The following is a 26,702-nucleotide window of genomic DNA, read 5'->3' as shown; positions in this document are numbered from 1 at the left end:
CACTCAGTTTAAAATAATACTTGGTTCTATTTACAAACTTGGCTAATTAAGCACCTTCAGACATTTTAAATTGTTTTTGTAAAGTTAGTATATTTGATTTCTTTCTTAAGTACTTCAGTTGCAGTGCCATTGAAGAGATTTAACAAAATCTTACTGAGTACTTAAACAATGTATAGCTAATAAATTAAACTTACAAATTTGATAAACCTAAAGTTCTCTTAAGTAGGTCAATACATTATCTATAAATTTAAATGTAACTTAAAAATCACAAACTTAAATCAACTGCTTTATTATGTGCGAGTATAAAATACTAAAAATTTATAAAATATACCTATAAAATATGAAAATTTTCTATTTTAGTATAAAACATTGATATATGGCATTGATTCTCTTAAACATCTTATTTCTGATGATTTCTAAATTTATTTCTCTCCCTTGAACTCTATACCAACATAGACAAGTATGTATTGGACATCTCCTCTTGCATATTTAATTGGCTTATTTAACTTAACATGTTTATAACTGAGCTTCAGATAGTCCTCTTTCTCTCAGCCCTGCTCTTCCCATGGTCTTCCCCATCTCAGTTACTGGTAACTCCTGTGTTCAAGCCTAAATCATTGTTGTCAACTTTAACCCTCCCCTCCTCATTTCTCTGCAACCCTTCAATAAGTTCTTTTTTTTTTTTTTAAGATTTTGTTTATTTATTTGACACAGAGAGAGAGATCACAAGTAGGCAGAGAGGCAGGCAGAGAGAGGGAGAAATTCACAGGCTTTGAAAGGGTGAAAACCCTTACAGCTTCTAAGCCTCAAAGAGAAAGAGATGGAATGAAAAAAAAAGTTTTTGAACAACAAAGACTCAATGGGACTTCTCAGGTGAACAGGGTGACTCAGTTTTGTAGCAAAGGTTAGATCAAAGGTTGAATTTTCTTTCTTTTTTTTTTTAAACAAGATTATTTATTTTTCACTTCCACCTTTCATTTTTTACAACTTATTATTGAAATATAATCTGTATTATATTTATGTACAAATCAGCATCATACAGGTTGATACCTTTCTACAAATTGAATACACATAACTAGGAGCCAGAGCCCTTTCTCATGCCTTTCCTAGTCATTGACTCCTAAACAAGAGCTGGCAACTGTCTTGACTTCTAATATCACACATTAATTTTTCCGGTTTTTATACTTTATACAAGTGGAATAATATCTGTGTATATTCTTATTTATTTATTTATTATTTAAATTCAATTAACATATAATGTATTACTGGTTTCAGAGGTAGAGGACAGTGATTCCTCAGTTTTATATAAGTGCTCCTTACATCACATGCCCATTCCCCTCAACCTTCTCCCCTCCAGCAACCCTCAGTTTGTTTAAGAGTCTCTTATGGTTTATCTCCCTCTCTGATTTTGTCTTGTTTTATTTTCTTCCTCTTTTCCCCATTATCCTCTGTTTTGTTTCTTAAATTGCACATATCAGCAAGATCATATGATAATTGTCTTTCTCTGACTGATTTTGCTTAGCATAATACCCTCTAGTTCCATCCACATCGTTGCAAATAGCAATATTTCATTTTTTGATGGCTGAGTAGTATTCCATTGTTTATAGATACCACATCTTTATCCATTCATCTGCTGATGGACACCTGGGCTCTTTCCATACTTTGGCTACTGTGGACATTGTTGTTGTAAACATCAGGGTGCAAGTGCTCCTTTGGATCACTACCTTTGTATCTTTGTAGTAAATACCCAAGAGTGCAATTGCTGGGTCATAGCGTAGCTCTATTTTTAATGTTTTGAGCAACCTCCATACTGTTTTCCAGAGTGGGTGCACCAGCTTGCATTCCCACCAACAAAGTAAGAGGGTTCCCTTTTCTCCACATCCTCGCCAATATCTGTCATTTCCTGAGTGGTTAATTTTAACCATTCTGACTGGTGTGAGGTGATAACTGTTTGTGGTTTTGATTTGTATTTCCCTGTGCCAAGTGATGTTGAGCATTTTTTCATGTGTCTGTTGGCCATTTGGATGTCTTCTTTGGAGGAATGTCTGTTCATGTTTTCTGCCCATTTTTTTGATTGGATTATTTGTTCTTTGGGTGTTAAGTTTGATAAGTTCTTTAGAGATTTTGGATACTAGCCCTTTATCTGGTATGTCATTTACAAATATCTTCTCCCCTTTTGTCAGTTGTCTTCTGGTCTTGTCAACTCTTTCCTTTGTTGTGCAAAAGCTTTTTATCTTGAGGAAGTTCCCATTGGTCATTTTTGCCTTTGTTTCCTTTGCCTTTGAAGACTTGTCTAGCAAGAAGTTGCTGCAGCTGAAGTCACAGAGGTCCTGCCTGTGTGTGCCTCTATGAAGGTTGAATTTTCTACTCAAGATAGTCACCATTAATTTGGGGAAGAGAGAGGAATAAAATAAAATAGACTTGGTAACTATGACTAGGAAAGAACATTGGATATAGTTACTGGCCCATGTTACTTATTAGAAGGAAGCTTATAAAGAGTCTAACTTTTTAGACACAACGTGATAGAACATGGCATAATAAAACACAAGTATGATTCTTAGATGAGGCTTAGAACAACCCTTGGTCAAGTAGGGAGCTGCAAAAGTGGCCTGGTATTAAGGAAAGCAAACTCTTCAATACCGACTTTAAATGTGGTTGAAGATAAAAGTCAAGAGGACCCTCCCTGAAGGTGGAGCCAAGGACCACAGAAGACCCCCCCCCAAAAAAAAGGAGTTTCCCCAGTGAGTGTCAGGGGCTAATTAAGAGAGCTGCCTGCTAGGCCATCACTTTGCCTATTCTCAAAATCAGCTTTTATCTTTGGAAAAAAAATTTACACTGTTCTCTTAATATTAGACTAGGGCATATATGTAGATATGTGAGTATATATGAGGTTATTGTAGTAGGCTGAATAAGGGCCCACAAAGGCTCTAATTCCTGGAACCTATAAATGTTACTTTATTTAGAAAAAGAGTCTTTGCAAATGGATGAAATCAAAGACTTGGAGATGAGGTGATCATCCTGGATTAGCTGGGTGGGCCCCCATGCCACACAGAAGAGGAGACAATATGAAGATGAGGGGTAGAGATTGGAATGATGTGGCCACAAGCCAATGAAAGTTGACAACCACCAGAAGCTGTAAGAGGCAAGGAATAGATTTCCCTTAGAGTCTGCTGCTCCCTTGATTTTAGTCAGTGAACCTGAGTTTAAAAGTTTGGCCCCTAGAATTATGAAGGAATCAGTTTCTCTTGTTTCAACCAAGTTTGTGGTCAATTGCTATAGCAGCCACAAGAAACTAAAATACATTTAAAAAGCATAATATTGTATCTCCTATTCAAAGGTCTGTGATAATGCAACAGACCTTGCAAGTCCATGGCTGGTTAACAAGTTGGTAAAATTATAGGAAACAAAATATAGAAAATAATTTTGAATGAGACCCCAAAATAAATGTTATTTCTCTGTTTTGAGGCACATTTCAAATGTACAGTGGTGACAAAAGGCAGAAAATATCTTTGTAAAGCCATATTTACTTAATGGTTTCTTTTTATTATTGTATCTTTATCTTTGTTTCTAATTATAAAGCCATGAGTTTTGAATATAGAAGTTGAGATTTAAAAAGTGGAATATTAACATCTCCTCTAACTTATCTGTGCTAAAGCTTTTCCTTCACATTAAAAAATATCTAAATAAATTAATATACATGGTAAGCAATATGTATATGCTTAAAATGTTAAAATGTAGAATTTTACTTGTTAGCAACTTGTTTTTTTTCTCTTAAGACTATATTATAGATAACTTTCTATATAGCTCTACCTCCTTCTTACGAGATTTATATCATTCCCCTAAATGGATGTGGCATAATTTATTTAAACAAATACCTACTGTTGGATGCTTCAGTTGTTTTCTATATTTCTAGTATAAATCGTAGTAATCTTCCTTTTTATACAGATTTAATGTTCCCTGTTATGTCAAACTCAAAAGTACTTTCAGTTTAAAGAATATTTATTTTGCAAAAGTACAGAACATGGAATGTAAGTTTTAAAATAGATGAACTGTTTCTATTAATTACATTAAAATTATTGAGGCATTCTGACCAATAACTGTAACAATGGTTAATTTTTTAGACATCTGACTACCCCGTGGTGCTCTCTTTAGAAAACCACTGCTCCCCTCCCCAACAAGAAGTGATGGCAGACATTTTGCAGTGTGTTTTTGGAGATTCCTTGCTTTCTGATATGCTTGATGATTTTCCAGACAAGCTACCTTCACCAGAGGTAACCTTTTGTCTGAGAAGCTCAGGTTAATAAGACAAAGCATGTCATTATTATATTGATCCATAAAACTGGGTAAGAAGAGATCAATGAAAATGCTTAGTTTTGATGATGTATAGAGGTGTCTCTTTGCCACGTGTTGCCTGAGAAATGTTCCCATGAGCATCTAGGTAAGTGTATGTTGATAAAGTGAATATATAGAGATATAGTTAAAAACTCACGTTTTTATTGTAAGTCTTACCCCATAAGTCCAATATTTCAAGTCAGTTAATATTAGGCCACAGGAGTTTGGTATGTTTCATAGGCAAAGGCAAAGAAAGAGGCAAATATGTATGTTGTTAATAAAGTCTTGTCCAATTCCTTAGCATCTGGATGGCAGGTTTCCCTCCCCCACTCTTTTAAAAAGAGTTATTTACTTATATAATGTATTAGAAATAAATATATAATAATTATACATTATATATAATTATGCATAAATATATACAATATGTATATACAAATATATACACACACACATATAATTTTCATGTATGCCAATTTTTTAAAACAGTAGGCATTTGTGGGATGTAAAACAAATGGAGCCACAGTAAGTCCCGATCTTATTTTGGGGTGAATTTTGGTCAATATTATAATATCACTGGTTTCTATTAAGGTATTAGAGGAGTATGGAAAAGATGGAGTTCTTACGTATTTTACTACTGTGGGTTAACTGCAAACATGGTGAAAGGCTTTTCGGTGACTGTTCAAATTCAAACATCCCTGTAAATGTGTAATTGTATCTCTCTTTCAAATCATTTCTGTAGGTATTAAAATTCAAAATACTAGTTAGAAACAAGAAAATAGGATCCTTAATGGAAACTCGTGAAAGAAAAGGTTCTGATAAACATGGTCAGGTAGAGGAATATGAAGAGCTAGATCAAGATGTGGATGATGAAGTCAAAGAATCAAAATCATTGGCTGTTCTAGAAGACAATTCAGAAGAGAAATCAGGCACAATAAATGTAGCTGGATTACCACTTTTCAAGAGAAGGAGGGTGAGATGATACTTTGTGAAAATCTTCCAAATGATTGAAAAGTTGTTGTATTTTCTTACTGGAGAATTAATTTTTTTTTTTGAGGGAAAAATCTTTTTCTACCTTATAAAACTTCTAGTCTATCATTTAAAACTTGTTTGGAAAAAATTAACATGGGAAAAGAAAATTTTAAAGTTATATCTTTTCCTGTGTTGGGTTTTTTTTTTAAAGATTTATTTATTTATTTGAGAGAAAGAGAGAGTGGGGCACGAGTTGGGGAAGAGGCAGAGGGAGAGGGAAGGAGAGACTCTCCAGCAGAGTCCCTGCTGAGCGTGGAGTCCGACAGGCACTCGATCCCATGACCCATGAAATCATGACCTGAGCTGAAATCAAGAGTCAGACACCTAATCAACTGAGCCACACAGGCACTCCTGGCTGTGTTTAATGTTTTCTCAATGGTCCAATCTTAGGCATTTCTATGTACTAGGCATTGTGCAATGTACAAAATACAAACAACATAATATTTCTCCCCTCAAGGAGACCATACTGTCAGAGATAAGAAAATCACTGTTATAATATGTAGTATTATAAATATACAGATTAGCATGATGAAAGAAGGTATCTTGAGTTACAAGTGACATTAAACTAATTCAGCTGGTTTAAATAAAATGTGAATTAGTTAATTGGCCCCATCAATGAAAAGTTCAGGGAAAGGGGTCCAGATTTTGGGAATAACATGGCATAATGTCTCAAGCAAAGTCCACAGAACTTTTTTCTCCAACTTCGGATTCACTTTCTCTACATTGGTGCAAGACTTTGCAAAGCTTTAGCTTTGTATGCTTTCAGATTCAAATCCAGTGGAAGACGTTCTTATCTCTCAGATGACCAAGCAAATGTTTTTGTGCATTAACTAGAATCTAGTTATGGGCACAGCCCAGAGTCAACTGCTATTGCTAGGGAAATGCAAAGCTCTGATTAGCCAGGTCTGAGCCAAATTATCAGTACTTAAGCCCATGGACTGAGCTTGAGCAAGGAAGGTTTTCCCAAAACAAAACTTGAGAAGGGGCTAGCAGAAGTGTAGAGGGTCTAGATGCTGGCATGTATAAGAACAAAGGTGTACCATACAGCAGAAGTCATTCCCAAATGTTAGATCACACTGGACATACACTTACTCATGATTAAATATCTTCGAGTTATAAAATTCATGGGAATAAACAGATCTTTGGGGAAAAGGAAATAGTCATAATTGTCACCTTTAATACTTACTATATTAGTTGGGATTTTAGATGTATGCTGTCTCATGTTAACATTAAATACTATAATCAGGAAAAATAATTACATTGATGCATTCCAACTAGTTTTTGAGGAGATAATCTTATGAAAAGACTCATAATTGATCTGAAAACATATTTTCTTTATTGGAAAAGGAGTTTTCCAAATGATTTATTACAAAAATATGAAATTACTGCATTTTATTTTTATACCACAAAGGTAAAAGTGGCTATGGCCCTATCTGATCTTGTCATTTATACCAAAGCGGAGAAGTTTAGAAGCTTTCAATATTCAAGACTCTATCAGCAATTTAATGAAAGTAATTCTATTGGGGAGTCAGAAGCCAGAAAACTTTTAAAGTTGAAAGGTAAATTCTTATGATTCAAACAGATATAGTATTTAAACTACTCTTATTCACTGCTAAGGTGTCAAGATTGGTCAATGACATTTATGAAAACTATATTCTCATGAAATTTCAACATACTTAATGTAGTTAAATAAAAGGCTATATGCCCCAGGTCACAATAAGTGATTTCACAGAACTTGTTTAATTAACTTTCTTACATCATGAAATTTTGATTGAGGATGTCCAGTGTGGACACTTTTGTGGGCTGGGCCCTGGTGAGCTGTTTGGAAAGGAGAGTGGTGAATGACAAGGCTGCAGAGTTAGGCAGAGCGAAATCACAAGAAATGTGAACTTTGTCCTAGAATCAAAGGCATACAGGATTGAAATCTCGGGAGTCACACCATCCCCTCTGTGTTTCTGAAGGATGCCTTTGATAGCAATGTAAAGGGGAGACTCCCTGTAGTAAAGAGATGATGAAGCTCGTGGTAGAGGGAGCTATGGTGAACTATATAAACTCAGCAGGCACGAAAGGTAGACAACTAAATAGACCTCGAGGCTGTATGTCCAAGGTGAGGGAGAAGAAGGACATGGCATCCAGGCCAGGCTGCCAGGTGGTTGTACAGAGTACACACTGTCCCCGCACATCGGCAGTGGGACCATTGGTCTCTGCATCTTCTTTCTACTGTCTTCTGATTGTGAACTTGATTCTGAACCTGAGAATTCCATTCTGTTTGCTAGAGCCAAAGAGGCAACAAGGCCTTGGATAGGGAATGGGAACAGACTCTACCCTTTTCTCAGACGTGTATGGTGGGGGATAACCCCAACTTAGAAAGGAATGGACAGTTAACTCAGCAGCCAAGTGACTCCAAATCCTTCTTAAAAAAATGCAATCTACTATCCTGTGTAGAACCACCACAGCAGGGAAAGCAGCATCTGCAACAGACTCAAAACAACTGTTAGCTGCTTGGAAATGTGGATTCTGATATATTTGTTGGTTAACCTCTTTTGGGCTGGTCACTGGCGCCCAAGGATTTTGAGGTATACACTTCATCTCATCTCTTCAAACTGACCTCTGGATATTTTAGGGCCTTCTTGTTTGTTGTTTCAGCTATAGATTATGACCAAAAATCAATTCAGTAAGTCTGAACCACCATTGAAATAATGGAGTAGAATAGAATGGAATAGAACAGAATAATAGAGTAGAGTTGCAATAAGAGTATTCTTTTATGAAACAATTATGTGTGTGTATTGTGTGTTGGGTGTGATATAAGATATATTTCTTACCGTTAGTATTGCCAACCAAGTTTGAATTTGAATGACTTTGCTAGTCTCTGTTCTTTCAAGTTATTGGATAGTTTTTGTTGATTTTCAAGGGGCCAAGCCCTCTGGGCACAGCAAAAGTTGTTATAATTCTCTCACTCTCATTGTATTAGACACTTGCTCAAAATTTGAAACGGCACTGGCAGTTCTGAGTAGAGTCATAAAGTGTAGCATCACCGCTTCTTTGGAAAGACTATAGAGCATTTTTCTTGCACCAAAATTCAGTACTAAATAATGATGTGGGTAAAGGTGTACTCTGAGAATGTCCATCATTTAAAAAAATTTTTTTAAAGATTTCATTTATTTGGGGGGGAGAGAGAGAGAGAACGAGTGGGGAGAGGGCCAGAGGGAGAAGCAGACTCCTTGCGGAGCAGGGAGACCAACAGAGGACTTCAATCCCAGGATCCTGGGATCATGACATGAGCTGAAGGCAGATGCTTAAGTGACTGAGCCACCCAGGCACCCAGAATGTCCATCATTATTAAAAACTTAAATGTCACTAATTTTGTAATACATAAAAATAAGAAACAACTTTTTATAAGCATGGATACTTTTCAGTCATTTAAAAATAATGTAGTAGGTGAATATTATTGAAATGGAATGATTTTTTATGTTATTTTTAAGTGAAAAAGTAGAAGTTTATAAAAGGGAACAAACAATATGATTCAATTAAAAAATATGATTATATCTATGAAAATAGAGTGGAAAGATATATACCAAGAGGTTACTGGTTATTAATTAAGTGACAAGATTATATATAGTTTTAGTTCGTATTTTTTCTAATTTGATTTTCTCATTTATCTAAAATGAACATACATTGCATTTGTTTATTTATTTATTTATTTATTTATCTTTTAAAGATTTTATTTATTTATTTGACAGATGGAGATCACAAGTAGGCAGAGAAGCAGGCAGAGAGAGGGGAGGAAGCAGGCTCCCTGCTGAGCAGAGAGCCCCATGCGGGACTCGATCCCAGGACTCTGGGATCATGACCTGAGCTGAAGGTAGAGGCTTTAACCCACTGAGCCACCCAGGCACCCCCATACATTACATTTATAATAACATAGCATGTTTAATTTCTAAAGGTCAACTTCAGAAGTAACAAGATCATGTTATGTTAAGATGATCATTTGTGTTTATCGTGTTTATCACTTTGTAGATAGGAAAAATTAAGATCCAGAAGAGTACACATCTCACCAAAAGATAAATATCCTGCTTAGGGCAGGATGAAGGATCCTTATAGTTGGACACACATGGTGCCTTTATACATGAGTAGCTTCAAAATAAACTTTCTCTCAGGAGTGTATAACTTCTAAAATTGGAGCTGATGACATTAATTTTAATTATTAACCTCAGTAATTATAATTTTTTACTTGACAATGCTTCCTAAAGAATAGTATGTGGAATGAGGGTGGCATTGATTCTATTCCAGTTTGACCAGCAAATGTAGTGGGCCATAGGCAATAACCATTTCTCCCAATACTGGTCACCATATTAGCAGGAGTAGGTGTGGGAACAGGATCTGCTTGGTGATAGAATAAAAGCCTTGGGGAAACATGAAATCTAGTTCAAAAATTTGAAGGGTGTCCAATGGTAAAGGGTACAAAGAGTTTTGAATCTCAAGTGATTTAAATGGAACATATATAAATAGAAACATAAAAATAGGTAAGTAGAAACATAAAAAAACAGAGAAACAAATGGACTATAACTGTATGTGCATATTATAAGTATAGACCTTATCTCAGTAAGGAAAACATTTGAAAATAATCAGAACTACCATAGTTCTCTCTTATCATGGGAGATAGATTCCAAGAACCCTAGTGGATGCCTAACCCTGTGGAGTATTGAACCCTATATATAATATGTTTTTTTATATACACATATATCTATGATAAAGTTGAATTTACAAGTTAGGCACAGAAATTGTCAACAATAACTAATAATGAAATAGAACAATTATAATAATATACTGTAATAAAATTTAAGTGAATGTTGTCTCTCTCAAAATATCTTATTGTACTGTACTCACCCTTCTTGTGATGACGTGAGATGATAAAATGCCTAGGTGATGAGATGAGATGAGATGAGATGAGATAAGGTGAATGATACATGCATTGTGATGCGTTGTTAGGGTGCTAGCAAATGTCTGGTGATTTGTCAGAAGTGGGATCATCTGCTTTGGACCCTGGTTGACTGTAGGTAACTGAGACCACTGAAAGCAAAACCATGGAGAAGTGGGGGACTGCTGTACTGGGAGGAAGCAAGTTCTCTTTCAATGGAGAGATGAAAACAGAGATTGAAGATTTCTTCAATCTCTGTTTTTTTCAATTTTGAGGGAAGATGCTTTGGTGGTTAGGGTTGGGAGCTGAACTGAATAACTTCAACATTCCTTTCAACCCTGAGAATCTGTTGGCTCTTCAACTGGGTACATTTGGATGGCATTATATGTCTTTATATGTCTTATGTGTGATTCTGCCCTAATGTGAATACCAAAGTAAAAAAAAAAAAAAAGACAAAACTGAGAAAGATACAACTTCTGTTTTAAAATATGGATGCAGGGGTGCCTGGGTGACTCAGTTGTTAAGCATCTGCCTTCGGCTCAGGTCATGATCCCACGGTACTGGGATCAAGCCCCGCTTCAGGCTCCCTGCTTGGTGGGAAGCCTGCTTTTCCCTCTCCCTCTGCTTGTGTTTCCTCCCTCCCTGTGTCTCCCTCTGTCAAATAAATAAATAAAATCTTTTAAAAAAAATGGATGCATTTTATTTGGGAATTTTATATATTCTTATGTCAAAGTGAGATTAATTTGGATTTAAAAAGCAAATATATTATTTAATCATTTTTCCTTAAGTGAATGATTAGTATACATAAAATGGTATAATAAAAAAATCATTAACTTCTCAATAACCATGAATTACACTGTCAAACAAAAACATGGATTTATTTTGATGTCCATGAATTGCAAATATTTTTGTTAAAAACATACATATCAAAAGTACTGAAACAATTGTAGAATTATATAACATATAGAAGCATAGCCGTTTATTTATTTGAAATCTTTCACAATGTTCTAATATATATATTTTTTAGCCCACGAGTTTATTCTTCACACCAGGATGTTCATTACCAGAATTTATCCCAAAGCAATGAGAGCAGACTCCTCTAATTTTAATCCTCAAGAATTTTGGAATATAGGTTGTCAAATGGGTATGTTATATAGAATATTGAGTTTCTGGAAAAATAAGATAAAATAAGTTCATTTCGTGAATTAATGAAAGATTTATGAAAAGAGCTTCCCAAGTAGGTTTTTTTGGCCCTGGGTGTTTTGGGGTCAGGCGATAATGATGAATCATTGGTTTCAAGAGCAGAAGTTATTCCTAAATGGGTCAGAGAGAGTAACTCTAAGTGAGGGTTAGGGGCATGGAGGTTATATTCATGAAGAGTTGGCATAAGAAGTGTAGGAAGGGGAAAAAAAGACATCAAAATGGATGTAAGAGGACAGTGAATATCAAATCCTTTGCTTGAAAGATTTGCTAAGGGCCTCTTTAAATCAAGGGGCCTCTACCTTTTATACTTTACACCAGCTTCCGCATTCACAGTATTGAAAAGTGAATGAGATTACGTAGCTCTGTTATTTGTCTTTACCAGACTCTCCCTATTCCAAATCGATGAGCTGTTCTAGCAGGGGTGCTCATCAATCAGAAGGTACCCGTGTGAACCCCTCTGCTCCTGGATTGTGGCAAGGCCCATAGGTTTGTGGAGGGAGGTGGAGAGTCGGGTTAGGTTTGGTGGGTGAGGGGGACTTGGGGGGAGTGGAGGACGGTACTGCCTATAGTGGCTATTTACCAACCTCTAAGGAAGGACTTTTGTATTTTAATAGCAATTATTGTTCTGCTTGTTTCTCACTTTCTCTTCAAGTGATAACAGTATCTCTTTGGACCTGAAAATTTAGAATATACTTGGTGTCTTTTCTTCCATCATTATTCTCGTACTTCCTGAATGCCATCTGACCTACACATTGCTATTCTGTAATCTATACTGTGTATCATTTTTATTTTAACTCAAAGCTATAAAATAATTAAAAAATTAAAACTCACCTTCATACATTAATATATACATGGCAGGAAGACATGTTTAAAATCTGGAATTATTTGGCTAATGATGCTTGTTCTTAAAATGTTTGGACATATAAAAGCCATTAATTCGGTTTCAGTAAATCTTCAAACTGTACTTCTTCAGCTGTACCCTTTCTTTCCTGACAATATCAAAATACTTTTTTCTGACAGTGGCCTTAAATTTCCAGACCCCTGGTCTGCCTATGGATCTTCAAAATGGGAAATTTTTGGATAACGGTGGTTCTGGATATATTTTGAAACCACATTTCCTAAGAGATATTGAAACACAGTTTGATCCAAATGAGACACCAAGAGACACTGATCCAGTTACACTTACAATAAGGGTAAGACGAAAAACTTTTTTCTTTCCTCTTTTTTTTTTGTTATTATATAAGCTAGAAAGTCTGCATTAATATTTTGAGTTCCACTGATTTCCTTTAATATCCTTTAAATTTCTGTTCATCTTTTTCGATATTATAGGTGGGTGGTATTTCAGTATCTCTCCATATCTGAAAAATCTTTCTGTTGGCTTTTTGCATGAATGATTACCTGCTTGTGAATAGAAATACTGAGGCTGGAAGCTTCTCCTCTCCAAAGTCTATGCTATTCCATTGTCTTTAGGCATTTAATATTGTAATAGAGAAGTCTGAGTTCAGCCCACTAGTTACTCTGTGGATATGCGACTTTATTTAGGAGCTCTTTGCTTTTTCGTTAATCTCTAGAATTAGACTTTCACAGCTCCAGATTTTTGCCCCTTGTCTCTGAATATTCTTTGATTAGTATTTAGAAACCAAAAGTCATCCATATGCTTTTCTTGAGTATCTGCCTGCGTATTTACTAATTCCTGTCAACTCTATCACTCTTTTTTCTGCCTTTGGTTTTCCTCCATATTTGATTTTATTCTTTACTGATTCTAATATAGATGTGGATTTTTCTCCTCCATTACCAGCTTCTTTCTTCCAATTTTTATTTACCTCATTCTGCTTCCTTACCAGCTCCCTTCCCCACCACCCCACCCCTACTTCTTAAATCCTATGTGGTTTTATTGGGAGCAAAAGTAGTTGTCTAAAATTTATTGTTTCCAATAGTATAGACTTTTTGAAAACTTTCTTATTCTTCTGTAATCCTAGTGCTATATTTATTTCCTTTTCTTTTAAATGTCCCTGAATCTTCTGAAAGACCCTTAGCTTTTTCTCTCCACTTAGTTACAAGCAATTCTATTTTAGATTGTATCTGCACCTGTGGTTTGCAACCAGTTGGGTGGGTAGGGCTCTTTGGCCCATCTCTTGGTTTAGCTCGTTGCTCCTAGAACCATATGAACCATTTCGGATTCTGTTCTAGAATTTTGGTACTTGGATTGCTGTCCCTGGTGAGGATTTTTGGGTCTGCAGTTCTGGTTGAAGGGAGTGCTGCTGGCTGTGCTGTCTGGTGGAGGCTTACCTGCTCTGGTGCCCTGATAGACGCTCCAACCCAGACAGCATGGCCTTTAGTAGCCTTCCTCTCTAGCCTCCTTCCTCTTGTGTCTTGATGGCACAGGACTTGGGGGACCACTTTCATGCACTTCTGGCCCTAGCCTTTTTGTCCCAGCTGAGAAAGGAGATTTAAGAGATGTTGCTGTTTTGCAGAGATTAATGTGTAAAGAGAGTAGAGCAAAGTTGAACGAGACAGAAATGATCCTGGCCACCGTGGGAAATAGTACCAGGGAAGTAGGTAGCCGACTTTTTACTTGGTTGTTAGGGATTTTTCTAATTTTTCTAATTTTTTGAAAAAGATTTTATGAATTTGTTTGACACACAGAGATCACAGGCAGAGAGGCAGCCAGAGAGAGAGAGGAGGAATCAGGCTCCCCGCTGAGCAGAGAGCAGATGTGGGGCTCGATCCCAAGATCCTGGGATCATGACCTGAGCTGAAGGCAGAGGCTTTAACCCATTAAGCCACCCAGGTGCCCCTAATTTTTTTTTTAAAGATTTTATTTGTTTGAGAGAGATATAGAGTGGGGTGGGGTGGTGGAGAGGGACAAGGACACTCCATGCTGAGCACAGAGCCTGTCGCAGGGCTGGATCCCACAAAACTGAGATTGTGACCTGAGCCAAAATCAAGAGTGGGCTGCTTAACTGACTGAGCCACCCATGCACCCCGGATTTTGCAACTCTAAAAGTAGGGGCATATAGGGTAGAAATTGCCTCCAGCACTGGATGCAGCCCTAAACTACCTACCAACTACCTAAAGTAGTTGGTACTCTTTCTAGGATCCAGCAAAATATTCTCCATTAAGTTTCCTTTGCAAATATTCTCATAACTTCGACATTCTTTTTTAATTTTTTTTTTATTATTTATTTAAGAGGGAGAGAGAGAGATCACAGGGGGAGAAGCAGGTTCCCCACTGAGCAGAGAACCTCATGTGGGACTTGATCTCAGGACCCTGGGATCATGACCCAAGCTAAAGGCAGATGCTTAACTGACTGAGACATCAAGGTACCCTCTTTTTGAATTTTTTTTAATACAAACATTTGCAAGATTAGTAACTTTTTCTTTTACTTTTTTACTTTTTTCTTTTACTTTTACTTTTTTTACTTTTTAAGCTAGAAAGTATACATTAATATTTTAAGTTCCATTGACTTCTTTTAGTGCCTTTAAATTTCTGTTGATCTCTTCAGCCACTGTAGTGAGGTAGGTGGTATTTCAACATCTTGCCACATCTGAACCAGTGTCTCCCTGTTGCCTTTTTGTGTGAATGAAAAAATGCAAAAGGCTGCATTGTTCTAGCCACCAAATGTGGTGTTGTAGTTGCTGTTTTAGTGAGAAAAAGGGATGAATCAGTCACTTTGTATGGTCCCCTCCTACTTCTCACAAATCTCCTTGCTGTGCATTTGGGGTTTTCCTTTCTCTCTCTTCTTTTGCTCTTCCTCCCATGTGATTCTTTCTCTCTCAGATTTGTGGGTTCCTTTACTCTACCTGCCTCTGAAGTATTTGTATTGTTAAGGCTTTTTCTCTTTTTTTAAAATTTTAACTTAAATTCAGTTTAGTTAACATATAGCATATTATTAGTTTCAGGGGTAGAATTTAGTGATTCATCAGTTGCATATAACACCCACGGCTCATCACATCTCATGCCCTCCTTACTGCCCATCACCCAGTTACCCCAGCCTCCACTTCCCTCCCCTCCAGCAACCCTGTTTCCCAGAGCTGAGTGGGTAAAGTTTGCCACCCTCTCTGTTTTTATCTTATTTTATTTTTCCTTCCCTTCCCCTAAGTTCATCTGTTTTGCTTCTTAAATTCCACATGAGTGAAATTATATGGAATTTGTCTGCTATAAACATTGGGGTGCATGTGTCCCTTCAAATCACTATTTTTGTATTCTTTGGGTAAATACCCAGTAGTGCAATTGCTGGGTCATAGAATAGCTCTATTTTTAACTTTTTGAGGAAACTCCATGCTGTTTTCCAGAGTGGCTGGATAGGTTGCATTCCCACCAACAGATTAAGAGGGTTCCCCTTTCTCCACACCCTTGCCAACATCTCTTGTTTCCTGTCTTGTTAATCTTAGCCATTCTGATCAGTATGAGGTGATATCTCATTGTGGTTTTGATTTCTACTTCCCTGATGCTGAGTGATATGGAGCATTTTTTTCATGTGTCTGTTAAACTAAGGCTTTTTCTTAATCCTCATCTCAAACTAAACATTATCCTATGTCCTTTTATATACATTCATGGTTTTAACTGCCAACAATGCTCAAATCTGACTTCATTTCTGGAATGTAAAGACATACTTTAAATATCCTACTTAACATCCTTACCTGTTTAATCCTTGCTCTGTCAACCTTATCATATTAAAGGCTGAACATCCCTTCCTAATCCAATCTTACTTTCTTTAAATGTCATTGAACTCCATTGAATTCATTGTGTCAATTAACTCAGGCTAGAAAATTGGGAAGCATTCCTCTGTTCCACATCTGTCACTTCCCGTGTCCCATCTCTAAATTTTATTGATTCGAAAAGTCTTCCTTATCCAATCCCTTGGTCTGATGCCATTTGCCACTCTCCATCCCCCCCCTTTTTAAGGAATTTGTTACTTGGCATCACATTATTCCATCACATTATAAGTCTTAAGGGTTTTTCACATAGCCTGTCTCAGTCCTCCTGATTATCTTCCACAAGTTGTCCGGAGACATTGTGCTCCAGTGCTAATCTCATCATGCCTACTTAATGTTTCTTTGGGCGTCCTGCTTGCTTGCTTAGTCAGGGCTTAGCCTAATTCTCTAAGCCCATCTCTCACGACTTCTAGTCTTACACTTACTCTGTAACCATATGACAACTTCATGCATTATATATGCTTTTTCCTCTGACTGGATCATTCTTCCATCCCTCACCTGCCTGTTGATTCAGACCCTTTTTTTAAGACTTAAGGGTCACTTCTTTTTGGAAATTTTTTTCCCTACACTGAATTAGTTAGGCTTCTTTTTGTAGTTTTGTTTTTTCATACCCCCATAGGTGCGTACACATGCAATACACCACTGTATTACTCAGGCCTCCATCAGAGATATTGCGGGTCTGGTTCCAGACCACCACAAGAAAGTGAATATCACAATAAAGCAAGTCAAATGAACTCTTTGGTTCCCCAGAGCATATGAAAGTTATGTTTGTACTATAGTCTATTAAGTATGTAATGGTATTATGTCTAAAAAAATAATGTACATACCTTAATTAATACTTTGTCACTAAAAAATGCTAACCATCGTCTGAGCTTTCAGGGGGTCACAGTCTTTTGGCTGGTGGAGGGTGTTGCCTGGATGTGGATGGCTGCTGACTGAGCAGGGGGGCGCTTGCTCAGGGTAGGGGTGGCTGTGGTATTGTTTGGTCAACTACGTTGATGTAGTCTTCTAAGCCCTTTGCTGTCATTTCAAAAATTGTCACAGCATCTTCACCAGGAGTAGATTCCAGCTCAAGAAACTGCTTTCTTTACTCCTATTCATCAGCGGCAACTCCTCGTCTGTTCAAGTTTGATCATGAGATTCGAGTAATTCAGTCACATCTTCAGGCTCCACTTCAAACTGTAGTTCTTTTGCTGTTTCTGCTGCATTGGCCGTCAGAACACAAACATGTATTAGTTTGCTGTCTTACATGGACGTGCTTGGTGGCACCCCCCAAAATAATTACAATAATAACATCAAAGATCACTGATCACAGATCCCCATAAGAACTATAATAATAATGACAAAATCTGAAATAGTGTGAGGATTACCAAAACGTGACAGAGGAACATGAAGTGAACCACAGCTGTTGGAAAAATGGTACCCATAGACTTGTTCATTGCAGAATTGCCACAAACCTTCAGTTTGTAAAAAACTGCAATATCTGCAAAATAGAAGAAAACAAAGCTCAATAACATGAGTATGCCTGTAATTGTTTATTTACTTGGGCTTTCTTCCTCTCTTGTCTGAAGGTTCTGGAAGGATAAGGACCATATTTTGTTGAAGTCTTCTCCACAGTGCCTGACACAAAGTGTATGCTCAATGTATGTCAGTTAGTCGAATGTTTTCTTTTTCAATTTGAGGCTAGTAAAGAGAATGAATGTGCTCTTTTATTGAGAAAGCAAACATGGAAGATAGCTAGTATGCACAGACGCTTACAAATGCCACCTCTTTGTTTCTGAAGGGTCTCATATAGGAATGTAAGTGACATGATATAAAATAGGCAGGAGTAATGATTTTCCCGAGAAACTGCTGCCATAGATATCCATGTGGGTCCTTTTCTCTTGGTTTGATCATCCTAGAGAGCTTTGATTACAACTTGTACAAATTGTTGAAGACATGCTTTGGAAATCAAGAAATCTTGTTTTGCCATTAGCTTTATGTCCTTTATGAAGACATTTCAACATTTCTGATTTAATCTCTGTCATCTGCAAATTGAGAGTTTTGGATTAGGTCAATCATTTTCATACTTATAAAAATGATGCAACCATTTTCTAAGTTCAAAAACCTTATGCATAAGGCCAATAGATGAAACCAGAGGTACTCTAGTTGACCATCAAGTGTTTTCTTTTCCTTTTCTTTCTTTCTTTTTTTTTTTTTTAAAGATTTCATTCATTCATTGGACAGACAGAGATCGTAAGTAGGCAGAGAGGCAGGCAGAGAGAGAGGGGGAAGCAGGCTCCCCACCGAGCAAGGTGCCTGATGTGGGGCTTGATCCCAGGACTTGGATCATGACCCAAGCCGAAGGCAAAGGCTTCAACCCACTGAGCCACCCAGGTGCCCCAAGGGTTTTCTTTTTGACATCTATCTCTGTGGTGGCCCCTGGAAGGGCTCTGTGAATCAGAGTGTAAAAAGTATTTGAATAATAGCCTCTAAATTTTTTTTTAGGTCACATATTCAATTGTTATTATTTTTTAGTCAGACAATTTTTTTTTTTTTTTAACATGAGTTGCACCAAAGCCAAACCTTCTCCATATTGGTAAAGGTCTATTACCTGCGGAGGAGATACTCACCTGGGAAGCTCTGGTATCAGTGTACTTATTGATTATGGCCAATATTCTAACTACCTCGATGTCTAATTAGGCTGATTGATCAATGCCCATTCTATAGTTGCTGTTAAATATTTGCACAGTCACTCTGGTTTCCAGCTAATGTTATAATATGTGGATGTAGGAAAGGAAAAATACACTGACACTTTTTCTGTTTCTTTTTTTTTTCTCTTCCTTTCTTCTTTCCTTCCTCCTTTTTTTTTCAAACAATTATTTATTTTGTTCCTCTTTATTATAATCTTCAGAAATTGAAATTATGCCTCAATTTTTATATCAGTATGCTTTACAAATCAGCACACTTGAAATAGTGTTTTTCATTTTGACTTTGTCCCTTGAAGTAAGACAAAAGTTAGCTTCAACAGCTAGTTTGACAATACAAGGTTAAAAAAAACTATTGTTAATTACTTTAAGTGTTCCTTTGATACCCAGTCCCTAATATATGTATGAAATCATTGATTTTGTCAAATTCGCATTATTTACGATAATATTGACAATAATAGGTAATATAAAATTTTATCATAAGTTATCCAAACATAAATTATACTATCAAAAAATGCTGTTGTAGGAAATTATGCAGTGTTTCTTTCTTATATTTCAGAAGTAGTGTTACTATTATTTCTAAGTTTTGAATATTTACATACAGTATGAATTTCAAGATAGTTCATATTAGCAGAGTAATTCAGCCTGAATTACAGTAGACTAAGATTATAATAATACTTTTAAGCAATGCCTTACAACTATAATAAAGACTTTAAAAATAAAAAAATATGTTGAACTATACAACTCAATGTGAATTTTACTGTAATTTTGTACTGGTAAAATGTAAAAATGTAGACATATTCCTAGTATTCACCTACTGTCACTTGAGGATAAGAGTTAAGGTTTAAAATGTGCATTATATTCCATTTTTAATTTTTTTGTGGGAACTGAGAGTCTGTCATTTTTTTGGAATACATATTTTATTTTGAAATTATGTGATTACACAGATTGATATCCTATTAAATTTTTGCATTCAAATATTTTTGTGCAGCTTATCAGTGGTATCCAGTTACCTCCCAGTAACAATTCATCATCTAACAAAGCTAACACACTAGTGATTCTAGAAATTTTTGGTGTTCCAGATGATCATGTGAGACAGCAGACTCGTGTAATTAAAAAAAATGGTAAGCTCCTAATATATTTTTTTGAACTTCTACTAGGCTTCTTGTTGGAAGGCTTAAAATTTATTTATTCATAGAATTTTGAGACATCTTTATTACTCATAAGACAAGGGCTTTGCATTAGGTTTAGGATGACCAAAGTGTTATACACAGTGAAAACAATTTGATAATGATTCAGTGTATTGTTCAGATGTATTTTCAGATTACAGATACAAAAGTTTATCTAACCTGAAAAATTACTACCTTTTTTTCACTTTGACCTCCTTTTTATGTCTCTTCCTATATTGCTGAATTAAAGGGACATTTTGATGGCTGCAAATCTACTTAGCTTCTAGCCTTTGTGTAAAATAAAGAACATATGATTATTCTGATATAGTATGTTACCCATTTTTATTTCACTGTTTGAATTATTTTAGATCAAAGGTCTGTGGCTTTTGGCTCTGCCTAAGGATGCCATAGAAACCTACTCATACAATATTTGGATTCATAATTCAGTCCTTTTTGCCAGAAGGGAAATGTAGGAATGGAAGAAATGACTTGGGTAAGATTTTCAGTTCCAGCATCCCGTGATATTTTATGTAATACACTACTGACAGCATCACATCTTTGCTGAGGTTGAAGTCATTAAGGACATTAAAGTGTAGATTCCTGGGATTGACCTTTAGTCAGGGTCACCTTGGAGGAAACCTTGGAACTGACTCCTGAGTCTAGAATCTTCTTTGCGTGGATATTCCCAAAGTGTAGCGGGCTTCATTTCAGAGTCTGCAAATATGTGCCCGGTTAAATGGCACCAATGGAAGAATGGGTGCAGTCGTACTAGTCTCTCTTTTTTTTTTTTTCCCTTGGGTGATAATCTCTAATAATACCCATCATCTGTCCTCGTATTGACACCCCAAATACTCCTCCAGTGTTCCCCTAGGGCAAAGGGTATGGAAAAAAGATGTGGGAAGTTTTGGCTACTTCATCCTAGGTTATCTATGGGAAAGGATGTTGGCGATGATTCACTGGCTTATTTGGCAAGCCTTGTATTTGAAGGCATACAATGGCGGTGTCATGAAATGGTAACTGCTTACGTTAGGAAGCTTGTAGTACCCTATCTCTTGTTCTCTTCATCCTGCTACTTGAATCTTCATGACAAAATGCACAGAATATTTATTTATTTAAGGTGCCCCTTATGATATGATTCTAGTTCCCATTAGAATTTAGATTATATCCCTGAGTCTTATGGAAATATTCCTACAGAAATTAAATGTAGCTTATCTAACAATACTGAGCCTCTTTTATTAGAAGCCTGGTGATAAGTATCAAAAAAACTTAAAATCTCTGTTTACTTAATGTATTACTATGTATGTCCAAATCAACTCTATTGAAGATAGTTTTCAATTTGGTATGGGAGATAAGATACAATAAAACTCGTATGATAGATTCATTAGTATTTTAAGGAAGGTAAAAGAATTGTAGTGGAACAGGCAAATTGGGAGATGGTTCTTGAAGAATGAATAGAATTTTTTACAGAGATTGAGAATGAAGGCATTGAAGGCAAAAGGAATAATATGAGCCCTAAAACCTAGAGAAGACTAAATTCAAACATGCTAGGGAAAAATACAGAAGTTTAATATGGGTGGAATATAGGGTGAAGTAAAATGAAAAAGTTATGTTGGGGATGGTCATGGAAAATTGTGAAAGACATGATAAGGTGTTGGGTAATGTCTTTTCTGTAGAAAATGAACAAAATTAAAACTCTTAAACAGGGAGATAGCACTAACATAGTTGAGCTTTAGGGAGATTTTTTCTGCAGATTGGGTAGAAAGCAGTGTATGCAAGAGAGATGAGAAATACAAAATAGAATCAGGATATGATTCATGGCTAGAGGATGAGGAATTCCAGTCAAAGAAGGCCCATGGCATCAGAAAAGGAGTGGAGGATGTACATGAGGAAGGCTAGCAGGAACAAAAGTCTAGGTAGCTGGACAAAGGGGATTCTAGGATGGCTTAGCTACTAAAGTAATTGTGGTATAATAAGAGAAATGAGAGTCTGGACAGAAAAAGATCACATTTGGATAAGGTGTGGAAGTAACTTTTCAGTTTTGGTCATGCTCGAGAAAACATTTGTAACCATCAGATTTGGTGTCCTCCTCCTCTCCCTCTTTCCTTCCTCTCTTCCTCCCTTCCTCTCTTTTCCTTCCTTCCTTCCTTCCTTCTCTCTCTCTCTCTCTTTTCTTTTCTTTCTTTCTTTCTTTCTTTCTTTCCTCTATCTTTCTTTCTTTCTCCTTCTTTACTAAAAAGGCTTTCTTATATGATACATATGATTTATGTGTGTGTGTGAGAGAGAGGGAGTTTATAGGGAAGTAGGGTTAGAGGAGGAAGACAAATCAGTATAAGAATTTTGTGCCATTTTAAAGTGTCTATAAAAAAATTGACTCTTAGATCTGCCCTTGCACTCCATGGAATTATTTCTTTTCTTAAGGCAAGGTAATACATTCATTATACCAGCATGAGCCAATTGGTTTAATATTTTCATGGACATGGACTGCATCCTGGATTACTATCTAGTAAATGTGTGCTTGTGACCACAGAGTCACCCAGAAAACAGAAAATATAATTAGTCACAAATTCTTTAATGCTTCTGGAAAGGTAACTCGAAGAACAAAACCTACTTATGTAGCAAGCATAGCATTACCTTCGTACATGAAAGTGATACATATTATTTCTCTCTGAACCTAGGTAGACTATATAGTTGATCTGGATGTGAATTTCTTGATTCCATTAAATTATGCTCAAGTATTAGATGATTTGGGTTATATTGTGACACAATTTGGATTTCTTGCTTGGCAAGAGATTATTGTTTGGGATGATTATTTTGCTGAAGATCTAAATGACTCAACACTTGGGACTTTAAAATGAGCACTTATTCAAAAGGAGGATCAAAGGCTGGCTTTGGAGCACTTAGCTCTCAGGCCAACAACTATCTATGGAGCTCGTCCCATAATAGGAGCTGGTATAGAAAAATGACGTTATTTAACTCCTTTGTTAGGGAAATGCCCAAACCCAGCAGTCATATTGCCTAGTGATGAAATGCTTCGCTTTGAAATTGGACTCCATTTGTTTGAATTCCTGTCCTGCCACTTAATGGCTGTGTATGTGAAACCCTGAGGAAGTTACATAACGTCTTTCTGGCTCAGTTTTCTCATCCATAAATGTGGGTAGTAATATCCCTGATTGGTTTGTTGTAAGGTTGAAATGAGATTATCTACTTAAAGTTCTTATCATATTGCCCAGCAATACTAAAAACCTAATAATTATTGTTATTGTCATCAATATTCCTTTCTCAATGGATGTGTGAAAAATTCAAGGGCTCTAAAACATTAACTATTAATATTAGTGTTGAAAAGAAAAAATTTCAGAGAACAGATACCATGCATTACTCCTTAGATAGTATCTATGATTCTTTGATGATATCTTCCTTTATATTTCAGCTTTTTGTCCAAGATGGAATGAAACATTCACATTCATTATTCAGGTGCCAGAATTGGCTCTGATACGTTTTGTTGTTGAAAGTCAAGGTCTAATAACTGGAAATGAATTTCTTGGCCAATATACTTTACCAGTTCTATGCATGAACAAAGGTAATATTCTGAAAAGTAAGATGATTGTGCTGATCATTAGAACTTGCATTTACCAAAGAAACACAATGATACACCAGATAGCTCTACCCATGACAGTCAGAGGTAAAGGAACTTTCATGCATTGACACAAATTTTCTCTCAGTGGTAGTATAGGAATGTGTTCTCATGTGGAAGGTGGGATTGTGGTTTGGGATCGCTAGGAAGATAAATTAGACAAACTTGGCATGTCTTAGCATTTCTCTACATGGATCGTCGCTCTTTTGTTTCAATTAAGAGTAGTCATGACTATCACAAAGAAATAAAGCATGGGAATCAAAGAGAAGGGAGAAGCAGGGAGTCATTCTTCCAGCCCAAAAAGGGTCTGGGAGCCCAAGATCCTCCTTTCTTGACTCTTTTCAGGGCCAACTTAAAGTTGCCGTCAACTTGTGGAGGTGATTTATACAATGCCCCGAATTATCTTGTCTCAGTGTGTTTACTTCTCTAGCACCATCTGAGCGGTATCCCGGAACCAAAGTCTTCCTGCAGCAGAAGGGTGGTGGCGAATTTAGCACACTGCTCTTTGAGGGAGGAGAAGTGTGATCTGTGTGCTCAGTGTTCGGCAGTAAGAAGTAGAATAGAAACTTCAGATATTTTCTCTTATATACAAGAGGAATATAACAATGTGGTCATAGTTTTTCCATAGGCTTAGTAAAGATAGAGTCTCAGTAGCACTATCAAGTACACTACGATTGATTTTTATTGTCCTAATTGGATATGATTCCTTTTGCAGGCTACCGTCGTGTTCCTCTGTTTTCCAAAATGGGCGAGAGCCTTGAGCCAGCTGCACTGTTTATTTATGTGTGGTACGTCAGATAGCAACTAAAATCCCTGACATATTGTTAGCTATACATCCTAATAAAACAGCCAAAACAAATGTCTATACCTTTTTTCTTTTTTTTAAAAAACATAAAGCAAAAGAATTACTTACAAAAACAGAAATATAGAGCAAATTCCCCTTTAATTGGCAAAATAGAAGAGTGGAAAAAAAGAAAACAAAACCGTTCAGAGAGTCCTGACACTGTGGCCCTCTTGTAGCCCAGTTTTCCTGCACCTCCCCCCACCCCGCCACACCCTGCTGGCTGCTGAGGCTGCTCTTCAACTAGCTTGTGTCATTTTAAATGAGTAGAATTTCCAAGCTCTTAAAATATGTCTGATTATACAAGGTATGTTGGCAAATATTTATCAGTAAAAAGAACTGTGAAACCTAAGAGTGTTTTAACTTCTAGACACCCACTGCCGCATGTTGTAGTGAACTGGAATTAGATTCCCAGGTGCTTTGTGCCCTTTTACGTCCTAGACAGTAATTAGCCCCTGCCTCCTGCCCCTGCTAGTTCTTAGATGCTGGGCATTGGGTTTGGTATCCTGTAATTACACAGACATTTTTATGAGTGCCTATGAAATTGATTTGCAGTCAAACGGTGTTCAATCTCCCTATCTGTAAAAGAGATCTACTCTGTCGACTTCTGTGCTTGGATCTCTGAATTCACACTATTTTTGAATCTGTGCTAAATGTACTTTGAAGATGGTCTTTGGTCAGAGATGAGATTCCTGTGCTATTTCATATGCTGAGCTTCTCACCATCAGTAGCACTTTGATTTACTCAGTGTCCTATGCAGAGTAATATAGTTCCTTATTAACTCTTCTTCAGAAAAACCCCAGGGATGTTAATACTTATTCTATGACATTGTTATATGGGAGTGAGGCAAAAGTATGCAGCACAATTTTTGACTAATTAGGGAATCCTCATAATTCAGATTTAATTTCAACAGATTTTGACAAATTAAACCTGAACTTATAACTAAAATAACAAAAATGACTTTGAGATGTTTACCAATGCATTCTCTCTTGATGGCCAGAAAAATACAAAATAACCCAATTACTTTGTTTTACTACTATGGTTTACCCTCAGAACCACATATTTAAAATAAAGATGCCACTGGAATTCAAATACCCAAGTCATAAGCAGTGAGAAAAGTCCTAGTAGATCATCAATGAGATACTCCCTCATGGCCGTTCTAGGGTCAAGGGTGTGGTGCCCTCTTCCCAGTGGTGAGGCACAGCCAGTTCTCAGAGAGATACTTTTATTTTGTCAGATAAGAGAAAGATCTTATTTAAATCATTCATTGTACAGTCTGACAGCAGGTGGGGTGTTCAGCCCATTGACCCAAGGCCTTAACCCTTCTAAACTCCTAAAGTCTTCTGAAGATCTGGAATTCCATGAGATTTAAAGACTCTGATCAGATGAGTTTTTGCAGAAGTGCACTAATTCTGCAGCAGGATAAACTTCTATTTCTTATACCATCAGGATTTGAAATGAGGTGGGAATTTTTCTCTCATTTTTGTTCAGGTACTAACCAAATTCAGCTCACTAACTTTGAAGAACAAATCTTTCATTTTTTGATACCCCACTCTGCATCAGAAATGCACTTTTGAAAGGCAACACTAGATCATTTTATTTCCTGTCCGGTAATCTTATAATGTCTTTTAACATCTTTGGTCCCATTTTTTGTATGCATTTACTTTCCTTTTGAATTGAACTAGAGTATTAGTACTATGACTACTACAACTATGACTACTATTACTACTACTGCTACTACTATTATTAATTTTCTTACAATAGAAACTACCATAGAAACTTCACAGCCAGGGAATTCTCTCGTTTTAGGGAAGTTTGGGAATGATGTGAGAAACCAGCTTTGATTCGTGCTGTCTAAACATGATTTTTTTTTTTAAGCTTTTGTTTATTTGTTTATTTTGGAGAGAAAGAGAGAGCGAGGGAGCACACACAGCATGGTGAGGAGAGTGGCAGAGGGGGAGGGAGAGGGAGAGAATCTCAAGCAGACTCCATGCTGAGCATGAAGCCCAGGGCGGAGCTCCATCTGAGGACCCACTGAGACTGTGATCTGATCCAAAATCAAGATCAGTCACTTAACCCATTGAGCCACCCAGGTGCCCCTAGGCATAATTCACTTGCAGGAAAAATTAGGCTTAGTGAGTGGAAAGAAATACAAAGAAATAGAAGGAAGGGCT

The 26,702-nt window shown here is 36.6% G+C and overlaps 1 protein-coding gene across 1 annotated transcript in view; it reads left to right on the top strand.

Moving 5' to 3' along the window:
• Positions 1–24,488, top strand: part of PLCZ1 (phospholipase C zeta 1) — a gene marked incomplete at its 3' end in the record, with an annotated part of 45,151 nt that extends 20,663 nt beyond the window's left edge. The window contains exons 5-12 of the mRNA XM_080811929.1: positions 4,122–4,271; positions 5,072–5,302; positions 6,773–6,920; positions 11,307–11,423; positions 12,503–12,675; positions 19,879–20,011; positions 23,484–23,633; positions 24,403–24,488. Coding sequence (XP_080668055.1) covers positions 4,122–4,271; positions 5,072–5,302; positions 6,773–6,920; positions 11,307–11,423; positions 12,503–12,675; positions 19,879–20,011; positions 23,484–23,633; positions 24,403–24,488 — 1,188 coding nt within the window. The remainder of the gene's footprint in view (positions 1–4,121; positions 4,272–5,071; positions 5,303–6,772; positions 6,921–11,306; positions 11,424–12,502; positions 12,676–19,878; positions 20,012–23,483; positions 23,634–24,402) is intronic.
• Between the last annotated feature and the right edge of the window lie 2,214 nt (positions 24,489–26,702).

This window comes from Martes martes (genome assembly GCF_963455335.1).
Source record: "Martes martes genome assembly, chromosome: 8".
NCBI lineage: Eukaryota > Metazoa > Chordata > Mammalia > Carnivora > Mustelidae > Martes > Martes martes.
Note: the sequence above shows the minus strand (reverse complement) of the source record. Positions and strands in the feature narration are given on the sequence as shown.